This window comes from Rasamsonia emersonii (genome assembly GCF_000968595.1).
Source record: "Rasamsonia emersonii CBS 393.64 chromosome Unknown ctg1118621760052, whole genome shotgun sequence".
Lineage (NCBI taxonomy): Eukaryota > Fungi > Ascomycota > Eurotiomycetes > Eurotiales > Trichocomaceae > Rasamsonia > Rasamsonia emersonii.
Genome location: NW_013563235.1, coordinates 58,590 through 80,391, shown reverse-complemented (window position 1 = coordinate 80,391; position 21,802 = coordinate 58,590). Strand labels below are relative to the sequence as shown.

The window sequence follows — 21,802 nt, the reverse complement described above, 5'->3', positions numbered from 1 at the left end:
ATAGTGATGCAGCCGGCTATGGACCAGACGGGTGTGAGCGCGACCCAGCACCTCCAGTCTTCCAGTGCAACTCGTCTTCCGTCAATGCGACCAGCGATTCCTCGTCCAACTGGATTTCGCACGAGTCCCTCCCCGTCACTGACGAACGGGATCAATCCGATGTTATCGTGCTCGTTTCCGTGCAAAAAACGCCGGGCTTCCAGCATCGCTACCGCCGCATCCTGCGCGGTCTGCAGCGCGAAGCGACGCTGATGACAGTCGAGAACGCGGACCAACTCGACTCCGTCATCTGCGAGCACGAGCGGCGTATCACCGCATTCATCGTCACTGACGCCGCCATCATGGAACCGCAGCACGAGATGCTCACCTTCCGGCTTGCGGGTATCGTGACACTGCCTTTCAACGCGTGGTCCGTAATATTCGCCTTCGACTTTGCCATCCAGGCTGCTGCCATACCGGACACGTTCGCCGCTTACATGCACCGCAACTTTGATGTCACCTGGAAGATTCGCGGCGTCACGCGCAGCCGCACTGTCGCTAAGATGGACAGCATCAACCTCACCTGCGTTCCGGGCCGCAAATACTGGTTCAAGTATTGGTTAAAGCGGGCCGTGCTGCTGAGCGATATCGACCTCGAAGATCGACTGATGGTGCTCTCTCCCCGGCCAACGCACAACCAACGCGGTCCGCTACTGACGCCGTCATCATCTTCGCCGTCGTTCGACTCGACGACACCGGGGGCGTCGGACGATGACGATTACTATTTCCCTCCTGTTCCTGCGTTTACGGCTTCCGTCCGGAATGCGCGTCTGGTCCGTGAGTCGGCGCTGCGCATGGTTGATGTCAACGAGTACCTCAACGACACTCCCGTGGCCTTGCGCGAGAACCACCGCGTCAGCCGCCCGCCCGAGTGCCGCGACTGGTCCGGGTATCTGGGGTTTGTGGGCTATTCGCAGGATCATAAGCATTTGGCGAGCATTATGCTGGGGATGTGCGGGGTGTGGAAGCCAGAGGCTCGGCGGATGTGGGATGAGAAACATGCAGGAGGATCAGTTTACTGTGGTAATAATAATGTGGCTGAGGACTGGAGAGAGTTAAATGACCAGCAGGTCAACTGATCAGGGGTGGCCAGTCTCTAATTTATCAGTTATGACGGATGGACGAGAAGAGAACAGTTTGTTATTCGAATCTGCGCAACAGTGGCAATGACATCGGAGGGAATACGAGGGTAATGTACGAGTGATATACATGGAATGAAATAAGATGGAATGGAGTGGAATTCAGAAATGAGTACGATATGCAGAAAAGAAATGAAAAGAAAAGAAGAAAAATGACAAGAAATCAAACGAGTAAAGTAAATCCACACTTCAGTTCATCTTAAGGAAAGTCGTCCACCTAATATTACACACATACATAACCTGACCACGTACTCTTTCATCTTTTTTTTTTCATTGGTCTATGTTCACCCCAACTTCACATAATCCGGAAAATACCGCTCCTGAATCCTCGACGCATACTCGAGGATGACGGGGTATTCTTTTAGGAGGCGTTGGGATTGGGGGCCTCTGTATGTATACACCAAGCAAAATCAGTAACGCCATCAACAAAGAATCTTGCAATTTTTAGGCAAGTAGGGGGATAGGACAGTCTGACGTACGCAGTGCAAACGAGCGTGGAGATGATGAAGCCAAACAGCGTAGCGTCTGCCTCTGTGGGTTCGTCTCCTGCGAGGAGCCAGAATGGTTCATCATTTTTGTCACTGGTGGTATTTTTTGCTGCTTTTGCTTTTGCTGCACTCAAAACCTGACTGATACAATCCCAGATCTCGCGCTGAAACGACGCGATCTCGTCATCCGTGTACCGCCCCGTCCCCTGGCCGTGAAGCGTGTGCGTTATGTTCCGGTAGACGAGCAGTCCGACGACGACGCGGAGTGGATAGGGGACGGACGCCAGGACGTGGTCGCGCATGGTGTAGTAGTTTTGCGTCCAGCGTTCGCGGCTCTTCGCCATGAACGTATCAGTTAATAACTTAACTATTCCAAATCTAATTCTGGGTTATTTGTTGTTAGACGAACAGAATAAAAATAAAACTTCTCCTCCAGCAAAGCCCTAAGACCTAGGTCTTGCGCTCGCTCTGTCGGCGCCAACCTCGCATTCAGATCCGGCAGAACACCCCACTCGATCAGGCGTTTGATGATGAGTGTCGAATCGGCCAGGACGTGCACATCATCGTCATTGTCATTATCATCTGACGAAACACCCCGAGATGGTGATGGTGATGGTTTCTTCCGTATCGCCAAATAGGGAATCTTCCCCCTCGGCGCCTCGCGGATAGAGCCTGCTCGGTTCTCGTACGATAAGCCGGCAAAGCGTAGCCGGGCTTCGAGTTTGGTGACAAAGGGCGACCAGGTGAATTGGCCTTGGTCGGGGAAGCCGCGGTAGAGGGTTATTTTGGATGATGGAGATGGAGAAGGCATTTTGCAGCTGTATACTCCGTAGTATACTGGATGATCCAGAAATTATTTATAAGATTGACTGATTAATAAATTAATTAACGACGACAACTCTCAATCCCTCCCTCTCTTCCAACCGTACGGTACAGCACTATATATACAGTCAATTCCACCATTTCGTTTCTTTTTTTTTGTTTTCGTTCTGGCCAGCTCCAATGCGGTGTTTGTTGGTTTGTTGGTTCCACCCTCGCGTCTGTCGGCTTGTCGTAAGCCCCGTTAGTACGTGAACTTAATACCGACGTTCCATGTAAGCTCGCTCTAGCGTCGGCGACAAGGATTGCGGCGGAGTAAGCCTCGCGCTTTTGGAACGCCGATGTGCGAGGGAACGCCGACCATGGGTTTACGTACTTGGTTGGTTGGTTAGGTACATGTTAGTTACTTAGGTAGGTAAGTAGTAGGTAACTACTAACTAATAGTAACTAGGCAAACTGCTACTACTGTCTTTTCTTTTCTTTTTTTTTATCGAGTCAAAGATCAGAGGGTCCTCTTACACTTACGAACCTGCTATTACAGCTCTATACAGCTATTTATACTACCTTTAAATGTCGTGCTTTGCATCGCACGCAACTTAGCTTGATTTACTGTTAGTGAAGAGCTTCCTTTTCGTTGTCACTGCAATTCTGGGTGGTCCAAGGCAGTTTTCATCCTGGGAGTAGGCCATTTCTGTACGTTCACTGCTGTCTATTCGCTTAGCTTTTTCTCTTTTTTTTTTTATTTTCGATGCCATACAGGTAGAAATGACGCTCACAATCCCTGAATGTCCGTCCTGGAAAAGTCACTAGATAGGAACATCTGGTCATTACCCTGACGTCGAGGTTATCTTAATTTGGATCAAAAAAAGTTCACCTCAAATCGTATTTTATGTATGTGCTGTACCTAGTATGTGTGTATAATTGATGGGAAATTCCATTCGTTCTGCTGCCTGCAGGCCCCTAAAACAATTAGGGTCAATTGTTACTGCAGACTCAGAAACAAGTCCAGCATCTTCGGATAGTTTGGCGTTCCCAAACCGGTGACAGGATCCCATCTGTACAAATTAGCCTGACGTGCTCTCTCTTTTGTCTGAAGAATGCCTCGACTCACCCCGGAGCAGTTGAAAACCCATTCGTCCCACACCCCGGATTCGTCCCGTTGACAATGTCGTTCAGAACCTGTGGGTTCTCGTACAGCACCGGATTGATGAACCCTACCGGCCCCTTTCCCCTGGCGAGACGCTCCTCGTTGATGAGGTTGATGATCGACGCGAAAATCGGCGTGCTCGCGCTGGTGCCCCCTGACGACTCGAAGCGGCCTTGGGTGAAGACGGCAATGTTGTCGCCATTCGCTGCCACGTCCGGGTAGCCCCGTCCCAGCCGGTTGTAGAGACCGCCGTTCGCGCCGAAGCTGGAGTTGCCCTCGTAGTAGGGATACGGCGGGTTGTGATTTTTGAAGTAGCTGGTGACAGTTAGCCAGACTGATAGTGGAAAAAGCATCGTTAGGCGAACTTACGCCGCTACCGCGTCAGCCTGGTACGACGGGACGGGATAGATGTTACTGAAGCCACCACCAGACGCGTAGGCGATCGCATACGGATGGCCTTTGGGATCATATGCCGCGCTCTCATTGTCATACACTGTGTAGCCGGGATAGATCTTGGTTGCGCCGACATTGGTAACATACGGACAGCTGTCGGACATTCTAAGCACTCAGTTTGATTTCTACTTAGGAGTATCTCTTACCTGTTGGGAAAAGTAGGGCTGAAGATCTTCTTCTCAGGCCCGAGACAGCCATTGTCGCTGTCGTCACCCGGCGGTCCGGCAACACCGTCGTCGCCAGAGGCGAAGAAGATGGACACGCCTTGAAGGCCCAGTTTCAAGAACCTGAGAACATTAGCACCGTCTTGTTAGAGAGTGTGTGTGTGCGTGAGTGTGTATGTGTGAGTAATGCATACTCATGGCATTGCCGTTGCTGATACGCAGCAGGATAATCCCACTCCTGCCCTCCGTACGACACCGAAATGACATTCGTCGGCTTGTACACCCCGCACATCAACTGTCCCTTATATCCTCCCTCTGCCGGGTCTGGATAAACCGGGTCGATTCCGGTGCCGTTTCCGCATTCGCCGAAATCGCAGAACGTGCAGTATGACTGTCCAGAATCAGATCAGCGAACTGAGAAGTAATTATTAGGCTGACTAACCCCGTCAATTGCGTCTAGGAACGTGTTGAAAAATCCGCTCGTGTAGTTCGAGGTCAGAGCATAGAGCAAATCGTCCGTCTGATAGAGAGTGATGTTCTGCGGGTAGACAATCGGATACGCGAGCTCGAAATCCAGATCCGATTCACCGCCGGCCTGTTCAACAGAGACAGGCGCTTTCGCTCCGTCGATGAAGGCCGGAATCGGGTGCGTGCCTTGCGGGATGTGGGACGACATGTTCGCGAAGAACAGGTCCAGGTCCTTCTGGGAGTAGAAGTCGCCTTCCTCGAAGATCCCCAGAGAGTTGTTGGGATGCGCCTTCGTCGCGGGAGGGATCTTGTACAGAGCCTTGATGCACTCCGGCGTGATGAGCTTGTCGCAGTTCGCCAACCCGGGAGGTGGCGCCTCCATAACAGGCCGGTTCTTTGGAGGTCGCGAGCCGGCTGATCTTTTCACGCTTCGCTCGACAGAGGTGCCCTTCTTCGACGGGGCTAATAGGATGCCCGGCTTAATGAAGTCTATATGCTGTTGAATCTGCTGAGGAACGTGATACCTGGCAAAAGTCAGCCCATTGCACCGAGACATTGGGAGTTCCTCCGCATACTGTTCACACGCGACCACTTTGTTCCCGCTCGACTTGTCCTTGTAGTTGTAGAACTCGGTATGCAAGAGGCCCTCCAGCTCCCTGCCCGTCGCAACAAAGGCCAGCCAGCCCTTGTTCTCCGTGTGGGTGATGCGCGAATCGGCAATGCCGGCTTCATTCAGCCACTGGCGCACACTGGAGACGGTCTCGTCGGACGGCGCGAAGGCCTCAATGACCTGCTCTGGCGTCCAATGCTTGCCGTAGTTGGGGGAGCTTGGGTGCGACACATCCATCAGATACTCGTACGCCTTGTCGATGTTGTTCTGCTTCAACCCCACGCGCATGATGTGTTTGGAGTTCGGCTGCACGCGACCCAGGTTCACCCACCTGGACGGGGTGGAATCGCGTTTCTCGTGGACGACATGGGAGGCAGGCGCCGAAGCAGCAGTGCTCAGGGCGGCCAGGCCGACGAGCAAGGCCGAGATGAGCCTCATTGTCGATGGACAGGAAGGTAGTCAAGCAGGTAACTCGACATTATTACTTCCATGTGGGGGACTGCAGCTCCTTTAATGACCATTCACTTAGCTTGATTCCAGTACCTTATCGCGTCAGTACGGAATAGGTTCGTACATGTATCACGCAGACTGCGTCGTAGCATCACAGGGTCCACGGGTGGACACATTGTCGACAAATCAGCACAGACGCACCTTATCTTCAGTGGCAGGATAGCAGAAACAGCTCCAATTCCTGCGAGGGTATGGTGACATCGGTGTGTTCCTGGACCAAAATAATTAATTATCGATAAGCGGGCCTATTGGCTGAACGACGCTTAGCTGCATCGACGATCCTCACGGGTACCCTATTAGGATAATAATGATACTAATGCAATTTTGAGATTTAACTATACTCCGGAGTACTCCGTCCGATAGTGAAATGGTTCACTGCATGCAGACAAAAACACATGAAATAGGCCTTTCCAATGAGAAGAGAAGATTAGGCAGTTTTGTTTTCGAAATTGTACAGATCGATATATCATCGTAGCTAGGCCGTAAACATAACTTTAGCAGAAACAATTGACGTGAGGACATGAAAAAAGGAAGAAAATATCCAGTGAGTAGAGCGAAACCAATAAATAGGTAATTAATAGTAGATAATATACACTTCAGAATCCGCAAAGTCGTTCACTTTTCGCTTTCATTCGTTTGTGCCGGAGGTTGAGACCTGTCGATCAGATGCTTCGGTTTTTTGCCCCCGTATACTGTGCACGTCACATTAGCTTGAGTCTATGACCAGACCAGGCAGTGAAAATGAACCAATTCTTACCTCGCTCATACAGAACCCAGCTGGTGTAGAACAAAATCGGCAGAGCAACGATGGTCGAGGTCCATCTGGAAACGTCTGTCAGCGTGTTTCACGGCATGCAGAGCAGTCTGAGGAAGAAAAGACAATTAAAAAAAATTACCTCCTCGCAGCAGCCTTGTACTCTGGCGTCTGTCGGATGTCCTTTGGCCGTGGCGGAGGAGTTCGCCGTGAGCCCAATTCTTTGATCTCTTGAGGGCTAAGGACCTTGGGTTTTTGACTGGAGGGACCACTCTGGCTGGAAGCGCCAGCGGTCGAAGCAGAACTGGAAACCTGGGGCTGTTGGTTCGCCATGGACGAAGACAGAACCGATGACGCTTTTATTTCTGGTGTCGTGGCGGAAACGACAGGATTGCTTGCAGTCTCGACCGCAAGAGCCTCAATGATCTTTGAAGGAGCTGCTGTAGCAGACTCAGCTGCTGGCGCAATCCTTCGATTCGAAACCCCTTCAGGTTTCTGCTCTGATTCTGGAAACTCCAGGTCTGGTCTGGACCCTTTCTGATCTCTGTCCTTGGACGAAGTTGCTTCGTCGGTGGGAATTTCTGGCTGGTGATCCGATAGTTCCGCCGCAGGAGAACTTTCTTGATTGCGAACCTTTTCGTCCTTCGCCTTCCACCTTTTCTCGATCTCCGTTAAGATCTGTGATGATGTTGATGATGCTGATGACGATGATGAGCCTGCTGCAGAAGCTGCAGTGCTGTCTTGCGACGAATTCGCCCTCGTCGCTTTTTCTGCACTCGACGACTGCTCCTGGCCAGCTCCCTGCGTTTCTGCTGAATCAGAGGCCTTCGTCTTCTTTGATGCTCGGTTCCGTCCAGAAGACGCTGCCCTGGGTGGCTCTTTCGTGGGATCTGCCTGGTTATCGTCGATGTCCAGCGGCTTTTTCGCGGCGGCTGCTTTCTTCCTGGTGACGGCAGTGGAGGGCGCGTCGTCTGCCTTCTCGGCGGGCGTCTTGCGCGGGCGGCCGCGTTTGCGGGTCACCGCTTCGGCAGACATAGCTCTCTTTTTATCTCTTAATATTCATACGCCTTTAGCAACAGTTACTGACAAATGTACTCTCTACTTGAAAATTTCCTAGCCCGGGCCTCCTGGTCCTTGAACGCGTCTAACACGGTTCGCGTCTACGTCATGGCAGGGGTAGCGCGGGAAGTCAAGGATTTAATTAAATTAATTAATAAATCTTCCAGCTTAATTATGGCAAATCTTAATTACGGCAAATGTGACTCAGGCTCAGAGTCAACCTGGGGGATTCCCCACAAACACGGCGAGCAGCACGAGTGATTCTCGACCGATTCTACTGGTCTGGAGACAGGCGATTAACCCGCTTAACGCAGCCTATTTTGGATTGCTAATACTACAGGTGTGACGGACAGCAAAGTAAAAAACACATATAGTCAATAAAGCTCTATCAAAAATATAAAGGTCATGGCACAACTAGACAAAAGTACCCAAAAGACACATTTTCATGTCGGAAAAAAATCAGGCAAGCAGCGACATCCCTAGCCACAGGCGTTCACAACGCTGAAGAGAAATCCCTCTGCAATCTCATCATAGCTCGTAGCATGAAAAAGAAATCCTCGTTCTTGCCAGGCCTGGAAAAAAAAGGAAGAAAAGCAAAAACAAAACAATTAAAACAAATAAGAAAACCCACGTCTCCGGGAGAAGCTGTAAACTCCACCTCGCACAACCGTCTGTTTGCCCTGCAAACTCGGTTGAACTGATGAGGTTTCTGGTCACAAAAAGTAAGAGGTAGGTTGTAAACAAGGACGACTCAATGATATCGAACATCGAACAGCAGCCACCGGCCCATCCGCTATGTCGTGCGGGCGTTGCTGGCCTCAGCATCGGCATTGCCCTTCGAATGGCGTTTGGTTACTAAATTCGTCGTGCTCTTGGAATGCTTGAGCCCCGAGCTTGCCCGGTGCGCCTTGGAGTCACTCTGGCTTTGAAACTGGGCCATGAGCGCCGCCGCAGCTCGCCGTCTTGGTCGTCCCTGCTCACTGGGAGATCCGACCGCTCTCGCGGGGTCTTCCCCGCTCTTCTGTTTTGCGCTCGCTGGGGTGAAGCTGGCAGCTTTGGTTTTGCTGACTTTCTCACTTTGAATCGCCCTCACGGCGGAATGACGGCGGTCTTTAGGCGTAGCTTTGTTTGAACCAGATGTCTTGGCAACTCGCTCCACGGTGTTACTTGCTTTTCCAAGAGACTGCCTTTTCTGTCGGCTCGGCGTCTTCTCTTCAGGGTCTAGAGTCGAGCGGCGCTTCTTCCTGGGCTGGACGTCTGCTGGACTGGGTTCCGCAGACTTCCCCGCAGAAGCGCCATCCAGCTGGCGTTTTCGAGAGCTGGGTGTCTCGTTTTGTCCTCGACTCGCCTCAATGGTGGCCGGAGCGCTCTGACGTCTTTTCCGCAAGCCCTCGGACCTGAGGCCGACATTGTTCTGGGTAAGCTCTCGAGAATCGACTAGGACGAGTCTCAAGCTGGGACGCTTCCTTTTCGAAGACCCCGGGTGGTCGTGCTCCCGGATTTTGGCCTGGATGTCGCTGAGCGACATCGATCGATTTATAGACAGACCCTTTTGCGCCGCTGCCTCTCGAGCTTTGATCTTCGCAGTTTCGGTTCTCACATCTTCCCGAACAAACTTCCGAGGTCCCGGCCGGGGAAGGTTTCGTTGCCCAAGAAAGGGCGGGAAACCGAAGATTTGATCCCTCTCAACCTGCTGACGAGACTTCACCTGAGGAGGCGGCGGCGGGAGGCAAACATCGCCGTAATTGGTAACTGGCCGGACCCAGACATAAGTATCGGGAACCATAACAATCTCCTCTCCATGCTCATTGACACGACCGGTGTGCGTCCATCCATCGCTATCTGTCCAAGGTCGCGGCTCGTTCGGGTGATCAAGGTTTGCGGGTGCCGCTGGGACTGACTGCTCGACAGGCTGCTCCGGAGGCTGCTCCGCAGGTTGCACCTCAGGCTTCTCCGCAGGCTTTTCCGCCGGCTGATCCGAGGGCTGCTCCATGGGCTGTTCGGCAGACTGTTCAGCAGGCTGTTCTGTAGGTCGCTCCGTGGATTGTTCCCTAGACTGCTCCGTAGACTGCTCCGTATGCTGTTCTGTAGGCTGTCCCGTAGGTGGCTCCACAGATTGCTCCGTTTGAGAGGGATTAGAAGGGGCCTCACTGTTCGAGCCTGCCTGGCCAGTCTTTTGGCGTTCAGCAAGGAATTCCTCACGAAGTTTATCGAGATCGATATCCTCGTCATTGTCCTGATCAGCATCAGAAGCCGCGGCGCACGCTAGCTCGTAGAGTTGTTTGGCAAGGAATTCCTCTTCTGTTTGGGAAGATGAATCCTGGGAAGATGAATCTCCATTGGGCAAGGCTTCAGGCCCAGGGGTGGACGCCAGGGACTGCTGAGCTGGGGTAGCAGAGACCGAGGTATCCTGACTCTGCTGTCCTTCAACTAGACTACTAGATGACTCGGCAGTCGACGGTGGATTCTGATCCGAGTCCAGCTTTCGTTTGCGGGTCTTGGGCTTCTGTTGCAAGGCCTCTATTGCCTGCAGCGTAGGTTTTCGGAGCCGGCCTGATATTCGAGCAGTCGTTAAGAGACTCTCAGGTGACGGAGTGAGAGAGTTATCATTCGACTCTCCCTGCTTGCTAGAGGCTTGGCCATCGTTCCCGTTACCTTCGCCAGCAGGAACAGGCGTCTTTGGGGGCGTGGACAATGAACGAGGAGTGGAGACGCCAGAAGATGCCGTATCTTTCGGGGCTCGTTGTCCCTTCTTGGCCGATTTCGGCTTGTCAGGAACAGAGCGTTTCGCAGAACTAGACATTTCCTCCTGCTTTGCCACGTCACTAAAACCGTTTCCGACTGACTTGCGGATCCGAGTGCTCCTTCTCTGAACCGAATTTGACGACTCGTTTGTGGACGAGACGTTCGTCTCAGGGCCTCCAGCTGGGGTAGAACCAGCTGGCGCAGTTGCATCCTCGTTTCCAACAGGATGAGAGGTCGGCGTACGCAGAGTAGACTCTGTCTGATTGTCGGGTTTGGGCACCTGGGAACCAGCATTTTCAGATCCCTTAGGGATGTTGCTTCCACTTTGGGGGCGGGTAGCAGCTCCCTGAGAAGGGGTTAGTGAAGTGGCTGAGTCTTGAAGTTGGTCGATTCGTGCGGACTTTCGAGCGCTGCGATTATTAGGTGTTGGTGTCTGGAAGTAATTTTTAAATTTAATCGTTTTCCCAGACCCTTTTTTGCTGTCTGTTCCAGTGATCGTGGATCTGCGGCCACCACGAGCGGATGATGACTTGGAGTCAACTGTAGTTGACGAGTGACCACCGTCCAACCCAGCCGCATGATTTCCAGGTTCAGATCGCACGGTCTGGGTGGACCCAGACCTGGCGTCTTCTTTCCTGGGCAAGAGCGTGGGTAGACCAGGAGTTTTAGGGCCATCAGATGCGCTCCTCGCAGGTAGGGAAGCCCGCGGATCACGAGAGGCCTTGAAAATAAAGGTCTGAATCGTTGGCTGAGAGGTTCCAGACCCAGTCTTCAGCTTCAGTATCCTCTTAGAGGTCTCGTTAGACATGCGACTACCACGATTTACCTTTGAAGATGAAACTTCGCCAGTGTCCTGAATCGCTTTCAACCCGCCATTCTTCGGGGCCCGTTCTGCATGAAGAGGCTCCCTGCGGTCATTGCTATCGGAGACCGAAGTTGGCAAGGATTCGTCAGCAATGTATCCAACATTGCTGCCTTCGTTGTTGCCATTCATGTGGATGAATTGGTCGTCCCCATTCAGACTCTTGTTTGTCCGTCGACGTTTCGCAGAATGCAACGAGTCTGGGAACGATGAAGGCTGTGGTGTCGATGGCAGAGATGACGACTTCTTGGTGACTGATACAGAGTCATGGCCAACGTCCCCGTTCGCCGACATTTCGGAGAAGGTTCGGGACAAGCGTCGGGTCTGAGGACGTCATCAGCGTTTCATATTTCAAAGTCATCACCAGGTACATACCGATGACTGATGAGAAGGGCCAGCAGGAGAGATAGTTTTTCGAACTAGTGCTTTGCCAACCACTGCTGACTCCATCGTATATTAGTACCGTATTCTTGCTGCGGGGCTGAACAATGACGCCCAATGACAGCCACGGCCATTCACCGTCTTCATGAACAACCCCAAACAAACTGTCAACCCAGGAGATTTGCAAGGTCATGCCTTACTACTCAATTCCCCAAATCCATCCGCCAGTGTGTTATAGCCCCAACATCCACGGTCACGTTGGACAGAACTCGTCAGACGGGGCTAGGGTTGAGACGGGCTCGGGATTTGACACGCAGCTCGAGGGGAGCACAGGACTCGACGACAGGAGAAGGTAAACGTAACGGTATGGAGTGCCTTGGAAATTCTTATGGGCGTGGTCAGCGCAGTTCCATATCGCATGGATGTGCGACAAAGGCAGTAAAAACGCCACCGAAAATTGGGGGCAGCGCCGTGAAACCGAGCAGAATTTCACCCGAAACAACCGCCTGCAGGATGAAAGGAATGCAGCAGATGCTTACTATGAAATATATATGCCAATATCGATCGAATGTATCCATGCAAGCGTGGATACCGGTGCATGGAGGATCGCTAAATCAGCTGGAAAGACATCACTCGAGGGCGAAGCAGGTCGCGGGATGCTCGGAAAGAACGAGTCGTAGGCAGGAGAGCAGCGTCGAAATCCCGAGGGAAAAGCGCCAGGCAGGGAGAAGACAAGTCTTATTCCATGCCGCTGGATACGTAAGAGGCCCGACAGCAGCACGCGTGACGAAGAAGGGCGTCGTAGGCGTCGAGAAAAAGAGGATGCGGATGTTTTTCGAGGAGAGCAGCAGAACGGGCAATTAGGGCTTGGTCTGGCGGCGGAAGGTCACTGGACCGCCGCTTGCCCCAACTTCTCCTTGCCGCCTGCTTAGCGGATGTCCGACCGCTGCCGTTGCCAGCGCCGTGAGCTTGCATTCGTGTTTTTTTTGACTCGGGTTTATTCTGTTTCTTCTGGGCTTTTTCTTCGATCGCAGGATGCGTCTTGTGCAGCACGCCGTGCAGCTGGCTCTGCTGGCCTTCACGGTTCCCTCTGTTTACGCGGCCTCGTGGGGGTTTAGTGATGCCACGGTGTCAGTTCAGGCCAAGGGCGCAGGCGTTGGAGCTGGTTTCCAAGAGAAGTACGCTGCACGCTTCTACTCAAAGATCTCTGTATTACTGTTCGGCATCTAACAAAGAAAACAGGATCCAGGAGAATGCGCCGTTGTCCAAAGTGGTGTCGCTCGGCGGATCCGATACGCTCAAGCTCGCCTTGACCGCGCAGGAGGGACGCAGCGCCAAACGACCACACCAGGCGTTTTTGCTCTTGAAAGACCCCGAGACCGGCCTCGATATCTCATACCCTTTCAGTGTCAAGGACAATGGCAAGGCCAAGGTCGAATTGGTGGGTTTCAGCATCACGCTGAAACGAGACGACTCGAAGCTAACGTGTTGTAGACCCAGAAGGATCTGCCGGTCCAGTTCCTCCGCGCCTCTCATCCAGTCGATGCGGAAATTGTCCTTGGGTCTTTTGGCAGCTCGAAGGCGTATCGCAACGTCGCTTTCCAACTTTCGATTGACCGCGACCCTAATGTCCCTGTTCCGTCTGCCAATGCCGAGAGATATGGAAAGCTGCCGGAGATCCATCATATCTTTAAACCGGATCCCAAGAGTCCGCCGCTGATTGTGACTCTTATTTTTGTGTTGATGGTGCTTACTGCGCTGCCTATCCTGCTTGCTACGGTATGTGGTTGCTACTATGATGACAACTGATTCCGCGATACTGACGCTGTCGCAGTGGCTCCTGCTTGGCGCGAACCTCAACCACCTCCCTGTGGCACTCAAGTCGGCGCCAGTGCCTCACGCCGTTTTCGTCGGGTCGATCATCGGTCTGGAGGGGATCTTTTTCATGTACTATACCACCTGGAACCTGTTCCAGACGCTTCCTGTTGCGTTGGCAGTTGGTGCCATTGCGTACCTCAGTGGCAGCCGGGCACTGAGCGAGGTTCTGGAGAGGCGCCTGGCTGGGTTGAGATGATTCCTATCTATTCTCATCTATTGCCATCATTGATGGAGACTATAAGTTATGACAGGATGGCCGTGCTTGAGAGCACGTATGCTTTACTGTATTATTTTCCGAATTTTTTCTTGCTCTGTTGATAGCGTAAGGGGAAATGACTGTAAAGGATTGAAATTTCCTTATAGAAAAAAATAATGCATTACCATCGGGGGTCTTTACCCAGAATGTTAATTGTCCACAACATCGCGAACAGTTGTCTCAGACCCCGTCTGACGTCACGCCGTTGGGGTCTTTGCGCGCGCCAACGGCCAGACGCCAAGCTGCAGTTCCGCATTTTAGTTTGCAGCAACTTCGACATAATAATACAATACTACTACTCGCTGCGAATTTCATTCCAGCGCATTCACGTCCCTCCTCATGGGCTCATCGTTCTCCAAGCCCATCCGGTCCGCAGTCGGCGCGGCCTCGCGCCGTCAGTACCCCAAGACGCCCTCACCGTCGACGACAGCGGCGGCCGGTCCTGGGAAGACTCAACCTCAACCCCAACCCCGACCTGAAGGGCCGACATATCACTCGAAGGAGCAGGCTTCTGCGTCGAGATCTGAAGGTAACTAGTTACCTATTACCGCTTGTTTTTTAGCTTTGTTGCATCCATGGTCAAAGGCCTTTTTCAGGGTCAATGTCGTGCACAAACACATCCATATTTCGAGCCCTATCAGAACGATGATGACTGACATGACAACCGTTCAAAACTCTAGCCATTGACCTCGACGCGCGCGATCCTCACTTCGCTGCCTCTCTGCGCTCCATCGGCCCGGTGACGCCCAACCCGACGCTCTCCAATTCGAGCACATTCAACAACAAATACCCTCAAGGGCCATCCGTCTTCCCCGACGCCGCGAACCCGGCGCTCCTGGTCCTCTCCTCGCGCGCGCGAATCGCCAAGGCCGCAGAGGAAGAGGCAGAGTCCTTTGGCCGCCAGAGCCACGAGGGGCGGCAGTTCCTGGACGTCTTGACGATCCGGAAGGCATTGTCAATGCGGGATGAACAGGGGTTGCCGGACGGGGAGATCGAGAGGCTGCTGCGGTTGAAGAAGGGGGTTGTTGCGAGGTTAGGGAGGAAGGGGCTTGTCGGAGAGGTTTGATAGAAAAAAAATATTGGGTATTGGGTTTTTGGATTTATGTTGGATGTACATGTACAGTACGACGGCGTTTGGATGTGGCATTGGACATAGGAAGATAATTGCATATACGTGTAGTATGAGATGGATTTCTACTTTATCGTCAAGCCTCACCTACACCTACAACTAGTGAGAGGACGGAATATATATAAGCGCACACAGTCTGGATGTCTTGAGGGAAAAAACGTCGGCGCAAACAACGAGAGACAACTGAGTTTTTCCACCTAGTAAGACACGACTGAACAGCAAAAAGTCATATGGGAAAAAAACAATAGGCTGACTTTATACCACCAAACTCCGTAGAACAATATTTCATTCGGACGAGAAGAGATTCAAAACTTAAAGCCTGTAGGGTGGTTTTTTTCTCTTCTATGGAGTCATCATCAGCGGCACGGTTCCCATTACTGTCCCCGTTATCGTCGTCATCCTCTTCCTTGTCATTCCCATCACTATCACTACCATCAGATAAGGAGGGCTCATTATCGCCATGATAATCAGCCCTCTCTGGGGGATGGTCCTGTTGAAGGTTATTTAAAGCAATGGGCTGTGCCAGGGTTGCTGCCGGTAACGAGCTGTCCTGGCTAATGCCATCATCCTTTGTAGAGGATGGTTTTGAGAAAGCTTGAGGAGATTCTTGTTTACCATCTTGATTGTTCTTGTTGTTGTTCTCCGTTACTTCCTCCTTTTCCTCTTTGATACATTTCCTACCAGCCTCTGTTGGGAAGTGTCGTCCTAGAGCGTTATTTGTGGAGGAGACCTGGCTCGTGGCGGTCAATGGGGGTGTGCCCTGCGATTTACACGAGTTGGATTTTGCCTCGTCTAAATGTAGCCTTTCGTGTCTTTTTATATCGTTTCGATGCATGAATTTTTTCCCACAGACCGAGCAAACAAAAGGCTTCTTCCCCGTATGGGTTAGAAGATGGGCACGTAGAAGACCACCACGTGTAAAACGCTTTTGGCAAAAACTGCACTGCCAGTGGGCTGTAGTTTTTGTTTCCTTCAGAGCGTGCCCTAGTCCCTTCTCTGATGAGTCGGATTCCAGAAATCTCTGTGCGTCGGAGTTCCAGTCATCATTCTCTTGTCTGGGAAGGCTGGCTAGAGAGATTTCCTCCAAATGTCGCCCTACGTGGGTCGTGTACTCGCGTCGGCTTTTCCAGTCGGTCTGCAGACACAAAGGACAGGGATGTTTGGTGAATTCAGGTGTGATCACGTATTCTACAGCCTCCGACAATGCGGCATGCAGTTGGTGATCGCTTAATTTTACACCATGCTCACGAGCGAGATGTTCCGCAAACGCGTCACGAGTCGGGAGCTTGGTTTTGCAACGGAAACAGCGCCACTTGGGCTCTGAAAAATGCTCATTGAACTCATGCTCTGCCCAGAGGCTACGGGATTTAATGTTGTCAAGGATTGATTGCATTCCGGGTGCGTGCAAATATAAACCTGGAGGTCTGCGTAAACGTGCATCCTATGGTCGTTAGCGAGTCCCATCAATCCTGGCGGACAACCTACTTCCATGACATGCGACCCTTGAGCGTCACTGTCTTTAGACAGAATTCACATCGAAACGGAATGCCGAGTTCGACTTCCCGGGGTGTACGCGGTACTCAAAGACGGCCTTGAGAGTCTTCCGCAATGCTCGCGAGATAGGATGTATGTGAGGCTACCGTAGCAGTATCCTTGGGGATCGTTGCAATAGACGTTCCAATGCCTGAGTCGTCGAATTTGGACATGGGGTTGAAACCGTGCGACGTTTCTAATAATTCCTGTTCCTCTTTCTGCATCCAGTTTTTTATCCTGAAAGATCTCTGCCAATTTGCTTCGCCCAACCGATTTGCCAGTTGGATTTGAGCATTTTTGAACCTGTTCGCAGCATAGTCAGCTCTCTTCAGCAACCAAAGTGGCTCAAGTACACAGACCGATCCAAGATGCGCAAGACGAAAGGCTGTGCACACTGCGAAACTTGTAACTCCGAGCCTCCCGATGGTCTCTCATGCTCTGGTTTAGTCTGAATATATGCAACGCGTCTCTCCGAGGTCGGGGCGAGGTCCATCAATGAGGCTGATATAACAATTCAATCTGTCGTACGAATAGAACTCGTGATTGTCTTGTTCGTCTTCCGAGGACTCTGTGTCCGATGCACTGATCTCTTCTTCGTCGCCCATAATGAGCTTGGCCTTCTCCAAGAGGATTTCCAGGTCGCGCCGCCAATCTTTCAATCTTAAGTCTTCCCCATTCAAGTTGGAAAACGTGGCAGAAAGCTCTATATAGTCGCAAAATTATTCGCAGTTGTTATTATTCGATGCACCGTGCAGCTGAGAAATTGGGTCATTAAGGAAGTTTCCAGGCACTTACGTCTAATCAAGACTCGTCCGATTCTGGAAAGGTTGTCAACGATATTAATTTTCAGGTACCCAGAATTTTCTAAAATTGTGTCAAGCTCGCCAGGAGGGAAGTTCTCGGTCCAAAGGCACAAGTTTACCACAGTCGTCTCCATCGGCAACGACACTCCGTCCATGGGCATTATTGCGATAGAATACTTCCAGATCTCCGGGAGAATTGAGGAACAGGCACGATACAAGCTCTCCACGAACCCAAGCTCGGGGACGGTGAATGTGATGTCGGTGCATTGCTGTACGCTTGTGTTGACCCACTCATGGACACGGGCTCTCTTTCGCAAGGTTGCCATGGTCGCACGTTCAACGAATGTCACAGTGGAAGGTCAAGACTGATGGTATCGACATATTTGTGAGAAAATCCTGCCTTATTGAAACGTGACCAGGTTGGGCGTTGTCAGCCTCACAAGAGCCTGAACGGAGTAGCCAATTGCCAGGCACAACCAAGGCTGCCCCTCGTTCAGCCTTGCGAGGATTCCGTTTCTTATATTTTTCCATGCACTGAAGATCTCCGTCTTTTTCGCCGCAGTCTGGCTTCGACCTTTCGTTTCTGACTCCGTCGGCGCCGTACACCATGTCGGGGTTGGAGCTGGCCCCGGCGATTTTCCCCCTGGCTATTCAGGGCTTCCAGGGCATTTCCACTCTTTTCAAACGATATCGCCGGCTCTTGCCCCAACTGGATGACGCCCAGCAGTGCTTGAAAATGCAGCGCGCCATCTTCGAAGGAGAAGTCGAGATCCTGCTGTCCCACGTCGCGGACTCCTCTTACCTTGCGCAAGAGATGCTGGGCGATCCATCACATTCCTTGTGGAATGATGATGCGATGGACAAGCGCCTTCACGAATTTTTATGGGGATCCACAGCGCTCTGCATCGAGACAATAGAGGATATACAAAGCAAGCTCCAGAGAATTGAGGAGGCATCCAAACGCTTCGACGTGGCAACTGAAGACAAGGTTGGTCGGTGGAATTATAAGACAGCACTCATTAGAAGTCGCCTGTATTCGCCGTCTTTTCGTCTAACGCGTTGCCCGCTATTAGTCTGTCCGTGACAAGGCATGGCGTCGTCGAGTATCAGCGCAACTCAAAAACATTTTCTCCTCGTAGAATCTCCAGGTGAGTGTCCCAAGCTGGGAGATGCTGCTTACACACTAATCAGTGTTTTCCTCGACAGGAACTGGTCGAGCAATTGAAGTCGCGCATCCAGGACCTGCAAGCTCTCACTTCACAGGCAGAAAGAAGGTCCCGGCGGCAGGAGGTCTCACACCAGGCAGTTGCCAGAAGAGGAAAGCCGGAATTTGGGAAATTCCGCACCATCCAACGAGCGGCCTGTGATCTCCATAAGGCCCTGGTGGCAGCGTGTAGCAAGCACATTGTCCACAATGTTCAGCTCTGCCTCCTGCCTAGAGTCACACGTGAATTCACCCAGGTCCGGTTCACCGTGTCCTTTGGCGGCTCTCAGACGCAAGAAGCTCTCACAACATCTCGTTCCCTATGGCTGGCTATTGAGTCTGTAATCAAGGATACTGTGACGCCCATCGGAGAACACCCTGACGATGTTCCAACAGGCATTACCATATCTCTCAAACGACAGCATTCTCCTGATCAGCTAGAGATTGCAAGAAAGCCAAGGAAACGTGTGCAATTCGCACCACCCCCTTCACCGACCTGTCAACGCCTTACGTTGTGCGAGAGCAATCGGTCGTCTCCAGACCTCGAGCTTCGGGGAAACCTCTGTAGCGTGCTGCAGCGGTACTTACGCCAGCAGAGACTGGCATACAATCCATGTCTAGGATTTCTGGAGGTCACGGCCGATTTCAAACATTTAATATATATTGATTCTCCGAGCAGCGACGCCAACGCGTCGATGTCTCTTGCGAGCTTGTTAGCCTCCTGGCACAAACGGAATGTCATTACCGGACTATCTCAATACGAAAGGGTCCAACTGGCCAAATGTCTTGCCACTGCCGTTCTCTACTATCGGGCTTCACCATGGCTCAAGCAGTCCTGGCGCAGTGAAGACATTTACTTTTGCCGTCTCGACAAGCATGCATCGCCGACATTGTTAGCAAGCATGTCACGTATCTACAAGACACCTCTATATGTGAATTCCTCCATTAGAGGGCCAGAATCGGAAGAGGAGGAGCGATGCCAGACGTTGGATTCTTCTTCTTCTCCATCCGCCTCATTTCATCTCACACGAAACCCTATCCTTTTCGGGCTCGGCACGATGCTCCTGGAGTTGGCCTTTGAGGCCCCCTTCAAGAGTCTGCAGCGCCCGATCGATATTCGCCAGGGAGGAAGAGAGGAGTTTGCGGAATATTTCACCGCGACAAGACTGAGCAAGTTGGTTAGCACCAAGATGTGCAAGTCATACAAAGACATCGTCGAGCGATGCTTGCATTGTGATTTTGGCTGTGGAGATGACCTTAGTGACCCCACCCTTCAGGAGCGGTTTTATAGTCAAGTGGTCTGCGAACTTGACCAGCTGGAGAAGAAGGTTCGAGCTTTATACAGTAGCCTCGAATAATAAGTCGAGTAACGGAATAAAAGAAAAACCTTAACACCCTTTGGAAATAAGACTGCTTGTATATAGCATTTGAATTCCGCATTGGCAAGATTCTTTTTTTTTAAAAAAAAAAAGGAGATATAGAGAGAGGAGGGAGTGAGGGAGAGGGAGATAGCGTACTCAAAAAAAAAACCCCCTTCTTCTCGTTTGTCCCGTCTTGGAAATGCACAATCACTTCCATACAGGATCCCCGGGATTTTAAACTACCCTCGATCAAGGGTCGATAGACCATATGAAAAAAAAATCAGACGTCTTAAAAAAGTCAGACGTCTTAAAATATTACCTATTTCTCATTTTATGACCACTAATTATGTAGTCTACAACCACAATTTATCATCTAAGTACAGTACAGTACATGATGGACAATCCGTCCACGTGATAAACCATTGGACTCCCCATGTGACCTGCAAAAGGGATGTCCATCTACCTGGACCCCGAAGATACAGACAACATCGTACCATGACATGGACTGAAAATAAAAAGCTATAAATGAATCGGTCAGTTAATAGAATAAAATAAAACCAAAAGAATCAAATATCACTAACAAAGGCACGAGTGAGTAATTTTGTTATTATTATATTTAGATATGTATGTACAATATGTATATTTATAGCACAACCAAGACCAACATGTTAATACAAGCAACAAGCAAGCAACCAACAAACCATTGACGATTCAACCAACCAACTCTGTACATGTACAGTACAGTACATCCAAGTAGAAGAACAATATTGTAATACTACTACAAGTGGTTATTTAGTAGTTATTAGTTACTTTAATTATATCACGGTCATCACGCTTCACAAGAGTCGTATACAGAGTACATACAGAATGAACGCTTAACCACACGCCCCACCTGGATACATCAAGATAGATATCTGATCAAGGTATCTGATCTGATCTGATCGAGTCAGAGCCAGTCAGTCAGTCAGTTTGTCAGTCAGAATGACATAACATATGTTATTTTTATTACAATGCCCACTACTGTACCTAACCTAACCTACCTTAGGTACTCATATGGAGAAAGGAAAAAGACCGGAGTATTACTTACAATACATACATCCCGTGACAGTGGGATGGAGGATTCCAATTACGGAGTATTGTCTCAGCGGTACCAGAGTGATCAGACGCCCAGCGCGAATCAGCGCGTTTAAAATCACGCGAATGAGAATCACGATTGGCAATGTTGCATTGCATTGCATTTGCATCCATTCGTTATTATTATTAGTAAGGCTCCAGTTCTCCACTATGGACTGGGGACTGGGGCGCCTGAGTCCTGACTGGTCACTGGAGGAGTATGTAAGGCCCTTGATTCAAAGATTTTTTTTCCAAACTTGAACCTTGTTTCAACTCAACGCATGCGGATCATGGATGCGGATGCGGCAAAAAAAGAAATATGTCATACAGAGTAGTACCTCCCTCTTACGGTTCGGTGTGGGGTATATAGATAACTCTGTATACGAAAGCGGTTGCTAACTAACATATCATTTACAGTGAGTAGATCCCTGCATATCTTTGAACACCATTCCTTCTTTCTTCATTTCATTTCATTTTCATTCCTTCGTTAATAATACTCTGTCGGTCGGTGGCTCGACTCGACCCACTGTTGCATTACATAACCCTTGAATAATAGTTAACTACTCGCAGTAACTAACTACTCCGTACATACCGGTTATGTAATAATGCTATGATGCAAGGACTCTGCCTGCCTGCCTGCCTGCCTCTCTGGCGTAGCACGCCCTTGCCGCCCTTCAGTATGTCCTCTACTGACGATCAGTCGATCAGACAACTCAAGGCAGTCAGAACAAAGGAATGATAATCCCTGCTGTCTCAACTTATACGAAGGCGGCTGCAAGTGGGTCGCCGGTCAGGCCGTCAGGGGGTTGAGGTTGGAACAAGGTGGCTACGCACGGACTCGAAACTCCCGGTGGCTGTGTGTAGCATTGGCGGATCATTTAGGATTT

The 21,802-nt window shown here is 50.9% G+C and overlaps 9 protein-coding genes across 9 annotated transcripts; 4 read left to right on the top strand and 5 right to left on the bottom strand.

The window, feature by feature from the left end:
- T310_3144 (uncharacterized protein) lies at window positions 1–1,118 on the top strand (the record flags this gene model as incomplete). Its single annotated transcript, XM_013474007.1, has 1 exon — window positions 1–1,118. A coding segment is annotated over one exon (1,118 nt), but the record flags the coding sequence as incomplete, so codon positions are not given.
- A 421-nt stretch (window positions 1,119–1,539) lies between these two features.
- Window positions 1,540–2,477, bottom strand: T310_3143 (Glutathione S-transferase; the record flags this gene model as incomplete). Its single annotated transcript, XM_013474006.1, has 2 exons — window positions 1,540–2,044; window positions 2,149–2,477. 2 exons carry the CDS (start codon window positions 2,475–2,477, stop codon window positions 1,540–1,542), a joined length of 834 nt encoding a protein of 277 aa, XP_013329460.1.
- A 990-nt stretch (window positions 2,478–3,467) lies between these two features.
- T310_3142 (Rattus norvegicus CLN2 is a lysosomal protease Precursor) lies at window positions 3,468–5,765 on the bottom strand (the record flags this gene model as incomplete). Its single annotated transcript, XM_013474005.1, has 7 exons — window positions 3,468–3,540; window positions 3,597–3,947; window positions 4,002–4,178; window positions 4,232–4,372; window positions 4,444–4,640; window positions 4,692–5,241; window positions 5,293–5,765. 7 exons carry the CDS (start codon window positions 5,763–5,765, stop codon window positions 3,468–3,470), a joined length of 1,962 nt encoding a protein of 653 aa, XP_013329459.1.
- A 687-nt stretch (window positions 5,766–6,452) lies between these two features.
- T310_3141 (uncharacterized protein) lies at window positions 6,453–7,626 on the bottom strand (the record flags this gene model as incomplete). The annotated part of the gene is made up of 3 exons (XM_013474004.1): window positions 6,453–6,529; window positions 6,595–6,659; window positions 6,734–7,626. 3 exons carry the CDS (start codon window positions 7,624–7,626, stop codon window positions 6,453–6,455), a joined length of 1,035 nt encoding a protein of 344 aa, XP_013329458.1.
- Window positions 7,627–8,443: 817 nt separating this feature from the next.
- On the bottom strand, window positions 8,444–11,551 carry T310_3140 (GPI-anchored cell surface glycoprotein; the record flags this gene model as incomplete). The annotated part of the gene is made up of 1 exon (XM_013474003.1): window positions 8,444–11,551. One exon carries the CDS (start codon window positions 11,549–11,551, stop codon window positions 8,444–8,446), a length of 3,108 nt encoding a protein of 1,035 aa, XP_013329457.1.
- A 1,122-nt stretch (window positions 11,552–12,673) lies between these two features.
- Window positions 12,674–13,712, top strand: T310_3139 (Oligosaccharyltransferase subunit ribophorin II; the record flags this gene model as incomplete). Its single annotated transcript, XM_013474002.1, has 4 exons — window positions 12,674–12,816; window positions 12,881–13,079; window positions 13,133–13,417; window positions 13,473–13,712. 4 exons carry the CDS (start codon window positions 12,674–12,676, stop codon window positions 13,710–13,712), a joined length of 867 nt encoding a protein of 288 aa, XP_013329456.1.
- A 399-nt stretch (window positions 13,713–14,111) lies between these two features.
- T310_3138 (uncharacterized protein) lies at window positions 14,112–14,838 on the top strand (the record flags this gene model as incomplete). The annotated part of the gene is made up of 2 exons (XM_013474001.1): window positions 14,112–14,301; window positions 14,453–14,838. The coding sequence occupies 2 exons, from the start codon at window positions 14,112–14,114 to the stop codon at window positions 14,836–14,838; spliced, it is 576 nt and encodes a 191-aa protein (XP_013329455.1).
- A 34-nt stretch (window positions 14,839–14,872) lies between these two features.
- T310_3137 (Trasncription factor BlrA) lies at window positions 14,873–17,563 on the bottom strand (the record flags this gene model as incomplete). The annotated part of the gene is made up of 6 exons (XM_013474000.1): window positions 14,873–14,966; window positions 15,035–15,112; window positions 15,156–16,342; window positions 16,542–16,737; window positions 16,963–17,137; window positions 17,230–17,563. 6 exons carry the CDS (start codon window positions 17,561–17,563, stop codon window positions 14,873–14,875), a joined length of 2,064 nt encoding a protein of 687 aa, XP_013329454.1.
- A 281-nt stretch (window positions 17,564–17,844) lies between these two features.
- Window positions 17,845–20,327, top strand: T310_3136 (uncharacterized protein; the record flags this gene model as incomplete). Its single annotated transcript, XM_013473999.1, has 3 exons — window positions 17,845–18,225; window positions 18,429–19,769; window positions 19,923–20,327. The coding sequence occupies 3 exons, from the start codon at window positions 17,845–17,847 to the stop codon at window positions 20,325–20,327; spliced, it is 2,127 nt and encodes a 708-aa protein (XP_013329453.1).
- Between the last annotated feature and the right edge of the window lie 1,475 nt (window positions 20,328–21,802).